At 37.9% G+C, this 12,986-nt stretch overlaps 1 protein-coding gene across 1 annotated transcript in view; it reads left to right on the top strand.

The window, feature by feature from the left end:
- LOC121318033 (receptor-type tyrosine-protein phosphatase beta-like) overlaps positions 1-12,986 on the top strand; it is a 53,500-nt gene that overhangs the window by 32,788 nt on the left and 7,726 nt on the right. Inside the window, exons 16-21 of the mRNA XM_041254239.1 lie at positions 2,783-2,895; positions 4,900-5,178; positions 5,404-5,499; positions 5,885-6,011; positions 7,138-7,410; positions 7,720-7,743. Of these exons, the coding sequence (XP_041110173.1) occupies positions 2,783-2,895; positions 4,900-5,178; positions 5,404-5,499; positions 5,885-6,011; positions 7,138-7,410; positions 7,720-7,743 (912 nt within the window). The remainder of the gene's footprint in view (positions 1-2,782; positions 2,896-4,899; positions 5,179-5,403; positions 5,500-5,884; positions 6,012-7,137; positions 7,411-7,719; positions 7,744-12,986) is intronic.

Below are 12,986 nucleotides of genomic sequence, written 5' to 3'. Positions count from 1 at the left end.
TTGTTGTTAGTAGCTTATTGATCCCAGAATCTCATCAAGCAGCTTCTTGAAGGATCCCAGGGTGTCAGCTTCAACAACATTACTGGGGAGTTGATTCCAGACCCTCACAATTTTCTGTGTAAAAAAAGTGCCTCCTATTTTCTGTTCTGAATGCCCCTTTGTCTAATCTCCATTTGTGACCCTTGTCCTTGTTTCTTTTTTCAGGCTGAAAAAGTCCCTTGGGTCGACATTGTCAATACCTTTTAGAATTTTGAATGCTTCATTTAGGTCGTCGCGTAGTCTTCTTTGTTCAAGACTGAACAGATTCAATTCTTTTAGCCTGTCTGCCTATGACATGCCTTTTAAGCCTGGAATAATTCTGGTGTCTCTTCTTTGCCCTCTTTCTAGAGCAGCAATATCTTTTTTATAGCGAGGTGACCAGAACTGAACACAGTATTCAAGATAAGGTCTTACTAGTGTATTGTACAGTTTTAACATTACTTCCCTTGATTTAAATTCAACACTTTTCACAATGTATCCGAGCATCCTGTTAGCCTTTTTTATAGCTTCCCCACATTGTCTAGATGAAGACATTTCCGAGTCAACAAAAACTCCTAGGTCTTTTCCATAGACTCCTTCCTCAATTTCAGGATCTCCCATATGATATTTATAATGTACATTTTTATTTCCTGCATGCAGTACCTTACACTTTTCTCTATTAAATGTCATTTGCCATGTGTCTGCACAGTTCTGAATCTTGTCTAGATCATTTTGAATGACCTATGCTGCTGCAACAGTGTTTGCCACTCCTCCTATTTTTGTGTCGTCTGCAAATTTAACAAGTTTGCTTACTATACCAGAATCTAAATCATTAATGTAGATTAGGAATAGCAGAGGACCTAATACTGATCCCTGTGGTACACCACTGGTTACTACACTCCATTCTGAGTTTTTTCCTCTAATCAGTACTTTCTGTTTTCTACATGTTAACCACTCCCTAATCCATGTACATGTGTTTCCTTGAATCCCAACTGCGTTCAGTTTGAGAATTCATCTTTTGTGCGTGACTTTGTCAAAAGCTTTCTGGAAATCTAAATAAACCATGTCATATGCTTTGCAAATATCCATTATTGATGTTGCATCCTCAAAAAAATCAAGCAAGTTAGTTAGACACGATCTCCCTTTTTTTAAAACCATGTTGACTGTCTCCCAGGACTCTGTTACCATATAGGTAATTTTCCATTTTGGATCTTATTATAGTTTCCATAAGTTTGCATATAATAGAAGTCAGGCTTACTGGTCTGTAGTTACCTGGTTCAGTTTTGTTTCCCTTTTTGTGGATCGGTATTACGTTTGAAATTTTCCAGTCTGTCGGTACCACCCCTGTGTCAAGAGACTGCTGCATGATCTTGGTTAGCGGTTTGTAAATAACTTCTTTCATTTCTTTGAGTGCTACTGGGAGGATCTCATCCGGCCCAGGGGATTTGTTTATTTTAAGAGCTCCTAGTCCCTTTAACACTTCTGCCTCGGTTATGCTAAAGTTATTTAAAACTGGATAGGAACTGCATGACATGTGGGGCATATTGTCCGAATCTTCCTTTGTAAAAACTTGTGAAAAGTAATCATTTAATATATTTGCTATTTTTTTTCTTCATCTACGATTTTACCATTTGTATCTCTTAAACATAGGCTCCCTAGGCAATGTTCATTTCTATTTCTCTCTTGGCCTTTCTAACTTCCTTTTTGACTTGCGTTGCAGTTCTGTGTACTCTTTCTGTGTACTTTCTTTTTGGTCCTTTTTTAATGCTCTGTAAAGTGCCTTTTTTGGCTGAATATTTTTTTTAATTGATCTTTTAAACCAATTTGGCAATTTAGTTTTACATGTTGATATGTCTACTTTAGGGATGTCATTGTTTTGCGCCTCTAGTACTACATTTTTGAAGAACAACCATTCTTCTTTTGTGGGTGTTTTCTCTATTTTACTCCAATCTACTTCTGTTAGTGTCTTTTTCATACCTTCATAGTTTGCTTTTCTAAAATTGTAAACCTTAGCTTTAGTCTTTACTTTTGGGGTTTTAAAAAACACTTCAAATGAGACCATGTTGTGGTCTGAGTTTGCCAGTGGTTCTCTGACCTCTGTTTTAGTTATTCTGTCTTCGATATTTGAAAAGACTAAATCAAGGCATGCCTCCCCTCTAGTCGGTGCCTTGACAAATTGTGTTAGGAAGCAGTCATTTGTCATTTCCACCATTTCAATTTCATCCTTCGTGCTACCCACCGGGTTTTCCCATTTTATATGGGGGAAGTTGAAATCCCCCATTAGTATGGCTTCTCCTTTGCTACACGCATTTCTAATGTCATTGTATAACAGATTATTTTGCTCACCGTCTGAATCTGGCGGTCTATAGCATGCTCCTATCATTATGCCCTTTGAATTTTTGTCCGTTATTCTGACCCATATTGTTCGCCGTCATCTATAAACAAATACATTTTTAAAACAATAAACATAAAAATGCATGGCTGCGCCATCATACAGAATAATAAACAAATACAAAATAACACAGGGGCGGAGGGGAAGACCCCGTTCTAAAATAAACACTGTGCAGGGCTGCTCGCCCTGTTACAATACCCAAGAAACTTTTTGCAGACTCTGTATTTCACTGACATACTTATTCAAGAATACAACAAGACCTCTGAGAAAACACATCACACTCTCATTTTACTCCTCTCCAAATAAGCGCTGTTCTTACTATTGTTCAATGTGTTGGAAGTTTTATTTGGGAATGTGCTTTTTATATTTCAGGGACTCACTTCTACCCTTTTGGCTCTGCCAATGGAGACACAGTTAACCCCAAGGAAGATGATGGTGGATCAATGAGTATTCCACTATCTGGAGGAACATACAACAAGCTTTATGTAAGTACTGCACGGTGTGTGTGTGTGTGTGTGTGTGTGTGTGTGTGTGTGTGTGTGTGTGTGTGTTCACTGCCCAGATGTTCAACAATATAAATATCCAATATCCAAAGTAAACTTGTAACACTATATAACTTCCCACTCAATACATGCTTTATCAATGATATCCAAAAGATATAACAACATCACTTCAAGGCAGATCCATGGTTTTAACAATAGTACATTCTCGTCTTAGAAAAGCATTTGTCCGTATGCCCTGATTTCTACAGTACAGCACTGGTTGAATGCAAATCACACAGAAACATGCTGGCCCGCTTCATTTCTGGAGGTCTCTTGATTGGTTATAATTTAAACAATCTTATGAACAGTGACATTTTCACCAACTCATCCTAATTATGGAGTTAACTATACAGCATTCTAATTGATTTCTATCATTTAAATTCACATTTTATATATCTTAATTCCCGTATTCCTTCGAATTTATCACATTTTTTTAACCATTTTTTGCTTCTCAAAAATAGCCTGTGTCTTAAATTAGAGTACCGTATAGTGATAAGTGTATTAATATTACCAACAAAAGAAGTGACAACCCGAGTACACAAGCAGCAACGTGACTGACTGCCAAGCAAAGACAACAAAGGCATCTGCCCAAATACACAAGCAGCAACGTGACTGACTGCCAAGAAAATCCTGAACAAAGGTCCTTATCCACCCAAATACATGCCAAGCAACGTGACTGACTGCCAAGCAAAGACAACAAAGGCATCTGCCCAAATACACAAGCAGTAATGTGGCACTACTAAGAAAATGCTGATCAGACCCCCATATTTTTCTACATGCCAAGCAATGTTCAGTGCTGTTGTGGTTGCTGGGTTACATGTTTCCTGATGCGGTGGAGTGTTGAGTCGTGCTTGCTGTTGCCAGGATGTGTGATGCTGTGAGTGGGTGGTGGTATGTGTATGACAGAGATACCATCTTAAGTATTACACAGTGCACAGCATAATAAATAAGCTCTGTGATTAATCTACAACAACACTATTTTGTGTTGGTTTTAAATGATACAACAACGTAGTTTAGGTTGTATCTTTGTAAATGCATATTTATTTGATGTTTTTTTTTTTCCTCAATTTGAGGGTGGTAAATTTGGGCTGAGTCTTACATTCGAGGGCGTCTTAAATTCAAAGGATTACAGTAGGTACAGTCCTGTGTATCAGTCATAATACACATTCAATGTGTAAGATTATGGTACCAGGAGTAGGGTGGCTGCACCTTTTAATGATGTCAGAATAGGTGCCGAAGGTGCAGGATGAAGTAGGAAAGCACAACAATAAAATTGAGTCTGAATCACAGCACGTTATTATGAGTCTCTATAGAAGTGCATTCAATATAAGCAGCAAATATAACACTGAACGGGGATATTACCCCAGATTCTAGTGGGAGCACAGGCGACGGGCGTCTGTTCATCAATAGGAGGTAGCTTTGGAAAAGGTCAGCTGCCTCTGTGTTTTGTCCACCAAGTCTGTGTCTCAGTCTTGCTCTCTAACCAACCTTTTTATCTGTCTTACTTTCTGTCTTTGTTGGGTCATCAGCAAGCAACTACTAGGGCAAAGCAAATGAGGGCAGCAGCTTGCGCTGATCTTTCACCTATTTCTCCTGACTCACATTCCCACACATCTTCAATGGACCTTCACTATTACTCCTGTCTCCAACATAGACCTTCCATATGTTTTGGCCTATCTTGACCTGGCATGCAGTCCTTACTTAATAAAGAATAGATGCTACTTCCCACACATTACATGTATAAAAGAGTTCAGTTCTCAGTGAGAAAGAGTTAGGCAATTAACATAATTAGTGTATGTATGTTAAAATATTTGAGTGTTTAAAAGTACTAGATGTTACAAATGCTAGAAAAATTGTCTGTGCTTAATGGCAGGCTTTGTCATAAGACCCCTTTATGCTTGTTTTGAAAGGTTCTAAAGTCTAATTAGGATCTGTTTGTCCCTTTAGGTCAGCAACAATGGCTTGATTTCATTCAATGAAGCTTTCAATTCCTTTACCCCCAACTTATTCCCATTACCTACTCCCCATACTATCATTGCACCATTCTGGACAGATCTGGACAACAGAGTCAGTGGAATTGTTTCTTACAGAGAAAGCAACGACCCACAGCTTCTCCAGCGGGCAACTCAAGACATCAACAGATATTACCATTTTCTGGACTTTAATGCCACCTGGGTTTTTGTTGCCACGTGGGACAAGGTGCCATATTTTTCAAGCCCAGAAACGGTAAATTTACTGGAATGGTAAATACTGATATCTAAAAAACACTAACTATAGAAAGAAAAATATGTGATAAAAATAACAATTGTACTAAGATAACGATCATGCAACATGATGATAATACACATTTCATTCAAAGAATGAGAGAGGGGGAGGGAAAGGTAATACATGTGTAGTGTACCACTGTCATCCTTTTTGATTAGTTATTATGCATTGTTATTGTTGTTGCAGAAGAACACATTCCAGGCTGTTTTAATCACAAACGGAAATAATTCCTTCGTTATTATGAACTACGGATACATAGATGTGACAACTCGAAATGTGGTGGTAAAGACCTTATATTTGATTCCTCAAAGCATATTAATGTGCTGGTCAACAAAATATAGGCATATTAAGAAACACAACATGGTGCTGATGTAACAGATACAAATTATTTTTCAAAGTCATGCAGTACTTGAATGCCATTGGGAGGGCACATATATTATACATCTATAAAGAGAAAAATGCACTAAGAACTACTGGGGATTGTCAGCAGTGTTTATCAGATATGGTTTCATCAGATAAGTTTTTCATCACAAGATCTTTCCAATTCATGAACAAAGTACATTTAAAAGACAACTGGTGATATGAGGGTTGGAACATACTACTAGGTAAATGTCACATTGTTCTGGTTAACTAATCTTTTTTTATTTCTTTTTCATCTGACTTCCAGGCTGGATTTGAAAGCAAAAAAAAATTTTTCAACATTCCTGGCTCCATGCAATCTAACATTACCCAAATCATCTCAACCAGCAATGTGAACTATCCAGGGCGCTGGGTGTTCCCTGTTGATATAGGAGGTGCATACAGTGGTGTCAGAACCCACAGTCTATTCAGTCTCCATGTGGAGAAGGAAACAATGGAGTTGTTGATGGAGTCTGAATGAACCCCTACAGAATAGAAAAACTATGATATCTCTGGAGCAAAGCAAAGCAACTAGAACTAGAAGAGACATAATATTTCAAAGAGAAACAATTACATTTACTGTCAATATTCACTTTTAGATAGGCATACTTTATTATTATTATTATTATTATTATTATTATTATTATTATTATTATTATTATTATTATTATTATTAACTTTAACTGTCTCTTGATGTCTTTAATATGTAGCATTCCCAACCCATAATGCTAATTCAAATCTAAAATGTAACTTTAATTGAATACGTTGTACATACGTCACCCTCCCCTGCAAGCCAAAAACTACCGGAAAGCTGATATTTTAACACTTTTATAAAAGCTAAATCTTCACAGTTTCTGTTATCGAATGAGAAAGAGACACTTTCATTCAAATAAAGCCCTACAAGCATATTCGGCACATAGACAGAAGTGAAGATGAAACAGTGTGATTTTGTAATATATTTACAGTAATATTATAAATAAAAACAGATGACGAATAACTTCCATTAGTAACAGATAAGGCTTTTGAAAGACAGTAATTAGCTTGACTTCATATCACGGTAAAGGATACTGTACAAAAAAACACTTATTTTCTTTTACTAGCTTAAATTTTTATTATTATTATTATTATTATTATTATTATTATTATTATTATTATTATTATTATTATTATTATTATTATTACTATTTTGAGGAAAGATCATGTAAACTGTGGCAACACTTTAAATTGAAGCAAAAGCTTCAGTTTAAGCAAATATACACACTTTTAATAGACAAACAAAACACAGGATTACCTTACTGGGCAATGGCCAGACCTGTGATTGCTGGCAGCGGCAGATTTAACCCCATAACTGCCAACCTTGCAATCCCCCAGACACACTATTTACAGACGCAGAGCTAATGCCCTGCCACAATATCAGATAGCTAATGACAAACTACTAGATGCCATGTAGCGATTGAGATGATTAGGTAGGGAGCAAACCTAGTGACAACCTAGACTAACATGCACAATCCTATTTTAAAGGTCCTTATCCACCTGGAAACATAAGAATAGACTCTGTTGTCAACGACTCAGTTTCTCTAAGCTGGGGCAGACCTCCCAGTATGGATGGAATCCTGTATACCTTTGACATAACCTACTCCAGCTACTTGACGGGTTACAGTGGAACCATCAACACAGCTTCCAATTCCACTGTCATCTCTAACCTGATGCCAGGAAGCTGGTACATCTTCAGTGTAACCACAGTACAGGCCGATGGGAGTCGGAGCACAGCTGTTTCAGTGCCTGTCTATACAGGTAAGGGGCATTTCTCACTTCAAAGAGAAATTGGGTAAATCAAGGATTCAAATGCATTTCTTATTGTTTTTGCCGCAAGCTGTATTTCTTTTCTTTAGTAAACATGCAAACACTGCATGAAAAGGCTGGACGGTAGTTTAAATAAGTTATTGAGTCAATTTCTTTATGATTGCATTAATGCAGTATTTATTATTATTAGTATTATTATTATTTGCAAATAAACAAGAAGTAAAAACTGCATTAGTAATCCCAGTGCAGAATTGTTGCTCTTAGCAATACTGTATCATTGTTTGTTTTTTCTCATTTTAGGTGTGCAGGTCTTTGCACAAGCAGGTACTCCACTTTTTTAAATACTGTTGTACGATAAACTGTCACATGAGACTAAGATTAGAAAATAGCAGATAGTTCAACATGTGATAATAACGTATTACACAAGTTTACCTGGAATTTGACAAGCAAGATTTCTTTGAATAGATAATCCTTTCCACAAAGAAATAGGAAATACACAAGTGCAAAGTGTGCACACAGTATGTATAAAGCCAATTGAACTGAATGCAGAAAACAGGGGCATGTGTCCGTGTAAACTATTGTAGTCAACTAAAGCTCCAGCTTCACAGTGAAGCAGTTAACTTGTTCAGATCACGAGAGTATCAGAATCAGCATGTTTAGATATATATACCCAAGAAACTTTTTGCAGACTCTGTATTTCACTGACATACTTATTCAAGAATACAACAAGACCTCTGAGAAAACACATCACACTCTCATTTTACTCCTCTCCAAATAAGCGCTGTTCTTACTATTGTTCAATGTGCTGGAAGTTTTATTTGGGAATGTGCTTTTTATATTTCAGGGACTCACTTCTACCCCTTTGGCTCTGCCAATGGAGACACAGTTAACCCCAAGGAAGTCTCATAATGTCTTTAATATGTAGCATTCCCAACCCATAATGCTAATTCAAATCTAAAATGTAACTTTAATTGAATACGTTGTACATACGTCACCCTCCCCTGCAAGCCAAAAACTGCTGGAAGCTGCTGTTTTAACACTTTCGTAAAAGCTAAATCTTCACAGTGTCTGTAATCGAATGAGAAAGAGACACTTCCATTGAAATAATGCCCAACAAGTGTATTGGGTAAATAGTCAGAAGTGAAGATGAAACAGTGTGATTTTTTTAATATCTTTACAGTACATATTATAAATAATAACCGATTACTAATAACTTCCATTAGTAACTGATAATTCTTTTGAAAGACAGTAATTAGCTTGACTTTTCGTGTCACAGTAAAGGATATTATACAAAAACTTCTTCTTTTCTTTACTAGCTGAATTATTATTATTATTATTATTATTATTATTATTATTATTATTATTATTATTCGTTTGAGTAAACGTCATGCAAACTGTGGCAAGATTAGAAATATGTGGTGTATTTCTGTAGCAGGATAGCTTCAGAAAAAAGGCTGAGCGGAAGCTTCAGTTTAAGAGCATATACACACTTTTAATAGACAAACTAAACACAGGAGCAAACAAACAGGCATGGTGGCCAAAATGAAAGGTTTACACAAGACACCACTGCACATAAAACACTGTTGACAGGCTGGGCATTTGCCTTCACTTACCAGTACAGCAATTACACTGCACACACAGTTTACCAACTTGCCACCTCAAACACCTTTACCAAATGTGGCCACTCCCCACTTAGCATAATGGCCATACCTGTGCTTCCTGCCAATTTTACAATCCCCCACACACACTATTTACAGACACAATGCTAATGCCCTGCCACAATATCAGGTAGATAATGGACAAAGAACACAAAGCCGAATCAATATGGGTCAGAATAACGGACAAAAATTCAAAGGGCATAATAATAGAAGCATGCTATAGACAGGCAGATTCAGATGCCAAGCAAAATGATCTGTTATACAATGACATCAGAAATGTGTGTAGCAAAGGAGAAGCCATACTAATTTCAACCTTCCCCATATAAAATGGGAAAACCCGTGGGTAGCACAACAGACAAAACTGAAATGGTGGAAATGACAAATGACTGCTTTCTAATGTAATTTGACAAGGCACCGACCAGAGTGGATTCATGCCTTGATTTAGTCTTTTCAAATATCGAAGACAGAATAACTAAAACAGAGGTCAGAGAACCAGAAGAAAACTAATTTGAAGAGCTTTTTAAAACCCAATAAGTGATGACTAAAGCTAAAGTTTACAATTTTCGAAAGGCAAATTATGAATGAATGAAACAGAGACTAACAGAAGTAGATTGTATTAAGATAGAGAAAACATCAGCAGAAAAAATGTAGTATTAGAGGAGCAAAACAATTACATCCCAAATGTATTCTATAAAACAAGACATTTTACAGAGCGTTTAAAAGGGTCCAAAAACAAAGTGCACAGAAAGAATACACAGAACTGCAAACACAAATCAAAAAGGAAGTTAGAAAGGCCAAGAGAGAAATAGAAATGAACATTGCTAAGAGGATTAAAACCAATTCCAGAATGTTTTTTCCAATATTACAACAGCAAAAGAACATTCAAAGAGGAGGTTAAATATCTAAGAGATACAAAAGGCAAAATCATAGACGAAGAAAAAAAATAGCAAATATATTAAATGATTACATTTCACAAGTTTTTACAAAGGAGGATACAGACAACATGCCCCACATGTCAACCTGTTCCTATCCAGTTTTAAATAACTTTAGCATAACCGAGGTAGAAGTGTTAAAGGGACTAGGAGCTCTTAAAATAAACAAATCCCTTTGGCCCGGATGAGATCTTCCCAATAGTACTCAAAGAAATGAAAGCAGTTATTTACAAACCGCCAACCAAGATCATGCAACAGTCTCTTGAAACAGGGTTGTAACAACAGACTGGAAAATTGCAAACGTAAAACCGATCCACAAAAAGGGAAACAAAACCAAACCAGGCAGACAGTCAACATGGTTTTAGGAAAGGGAGATTGTGTCTAACTAACCTACTTACGGGATTAGTGAGTGGTTAACATGTACAAATCAAAAAGTACTGATTAGAGTAGCAACCTCAAAATGGAGTGGGATAACCAGTGGAGTACCACAGGGATCAATATTAGGTCCTCTGCTATTCCTAAAAAATGATTTCCATTTTAGGAGAGTAGATGTTGTTGTTGAAGCTGACACCCTGGGATCCTTCAAGAAGCTGCTTGATGAGATTTTGGGATCAATAAGCTACTAACAACCAAACGAGCAAGATGGGCCGAATGGCCTCCTCTGTTTGTAAACTTTTCATGTTCTTATGATTTGATTTGAACTTGGCTTTTGCCAAGATAAGCACCAACTAAGACGTACCTTTGCAGTAAATGAATGTGATCCATCTGCATCTCCATCCATTTGCGTTGCTTTTCATCTGATGATGTTGATTGATGAAATGTAATGCTGGATCCCGGGATCAGCTCATCAGCACACACAAGGGCTGCGTTGTTGGCTCTGGGGATCAACCCATTGTGGTCTCCCCAGCGCATCAGCATGACAACTGTCTGGATTGAGCTAAGTAAGGTACATCTCTGGGGTCTTCAAGTGGGAACCTTCCATCCTCAGTGTTTTGTCGACATGACAATCAAGAAGGCTCAATGGTGATTCTGGCATCCCAGCATCACCCACCTCCATCCCCCACTCAGCTCAGCCAGCTTACCTACCTGTATGTCAGTGTTGGTTTCTTTCTTTTGTGCTCGAGATCCCCATCCAGAATCTTTGTCTCAACCACAGCCAGTTGCTGCTCCTTTTGGCTGCTTCAGATAAGTTCTTCACTGTGCAATGCAACTCTTGGCCACTGAACCCAACATCTCTGAGAAATTGGGTTCCAGAGTGTGCCACAAATCCTCGACAACCCACCTCCACCTGGTAAACTCGGACTCTCCATCCTCTCTGATCCGCTTCAGCAGCTAGTTGAGCATACTGTTTCTTCCTCTCATACACCTCATCCACAGCATCTTCCCATGGCACTGTTAACGCTACAAGATGAACAAGGTGTGCTGATCCAGATCACAAGACAATGTCTGCTCAAAGGTTAGTGGTTGCAATCTCATGTGGAAAAATAAGCTGTTGACCAACATCTGCCAGCATCTTCTAGTCTCTAGCAGCTTCCAGTTGTCCTGAACGAGGCTTGATTTTAAAACCTTTTCTTGGTGGTTGCTCTCCTGTATGGAGGAATATTGTCTTTTGTGTGTAATGCTTTGATGGAACTGGTGGCAACTTATTGGTCAGGTTACGCATGTCTTCCAATGCTAAGGCCAAACATCGTACCACCTGGTCACGGCGCCAAGTAAACTTGGCAGCCGATCTTGCATTGTTCCACACTCTCCCATCTCATCCATTCTCCCTGTTTGGCCTTGGAAACAGCCTTTACACATCTCATCCCCTCTTCCTGCTTTTGCACCTCATTGACTACCAGCTTCCTCCATTGAGCTGGGGTTGCCTTGTGCCATGTAGGAGGAGCTGAACTGAGACCAAAACCTCCTTTTCCATGCTGAATTTGCCCCATAATATCTCCGATTCGAAGGGCAGCCTTAGCATCTTCCACAGCTTTCTTTTCCACCCATTTTCTTCCAGTTTTCAACAGAGGTGCTGCCTCCCTTATGCATTTGTCACGTGAGTCTACTAATATAATTTCCAATTTGGCTCACGTAAACTCCTCGGTTAGAGCAGAGATTGGTAGCTGCAGTATTCCTTTACCATAAGGTTGCACTCTGCTGAGCCAGTGTGGAACCGTTTTCTGACGTATGAACTGACTAAAAGGATTCCAGCTTCTAAAACTGTTGTCAAGAAAACCTCTTACACAGTCAATCTACATTAATGATTTAAATTTTGGTATAGTAAGCAAACTTGTTACATTTGCAGATGACACAACAATAGGAGGAGTGGCAAACACTGTTGCAGCAGCAAAGGTAATTCAAAATGATCTGGACAAAATTCAGAACTGGGAAGGTACATGACAAATGACATTTAATAGAGAAAATTATAAGGTACTGCACGCAGAAAATATAAATGTGCATTATAAATATCATATGGGAGTGTGGCAAAGTGCCCCGCCACTGTGTGTATTTTGGTGTATAATCATTGGTACACGGGATATAAACAGGTCTGTGTAACACGAGTGTTTAAGATGTATATTTGTATTTAGGCACAAGGATTGCACAGCACTTCACGTGCAAGTAAAATGTAATAAAATATGAGCACGGGAATTGCACTTTATTAATTCACGTGCAGTTGTACCGCGACTCCATTGAATGATTGATTAGCAATCGAGTCACGGTACAGCTGCATAAAAGCCACATGATTTCACTCACTCAGGGTTGTGTCATCGGTGAGTGGAGAACGGGATTGGAGACCGAGGTTAGAAGAATAATAACACTATGTAACACAATTTTCGTTCCTGGGTAGTAAGTGTTATTTCCTAATTGCTTATGCCTCAAAAGTATAGAAAATGGCCGTGTGAGGCGTGTGAGTACAAATGGATTTTCCAGACAGTGATTTACGTGTAACAATTAAAATTTTATTTAATATTACACGAGAGAAAAAAAAGAAAAA

The sequence above is a fragment of the Polyodon spathula genome, chromosome 7 (genome assembly GCF_017654505.1).
Source record: "Polyodon spathula isolate WHYD16114869_AA chromosome 7, ASM1765450v1, whole genome shotgun sequence".
Lineage (NCBI taxonomy): Eukaryota > Metazoa > Chordata > Actinopteri > Acipenseriformes > Polyodontidae > Polyodon > Polyodon spathula.
Note: the sequence above shows the minus strand (reverse complement) of the source record. Positions and strands in the feature narration are given on the sequence as shown.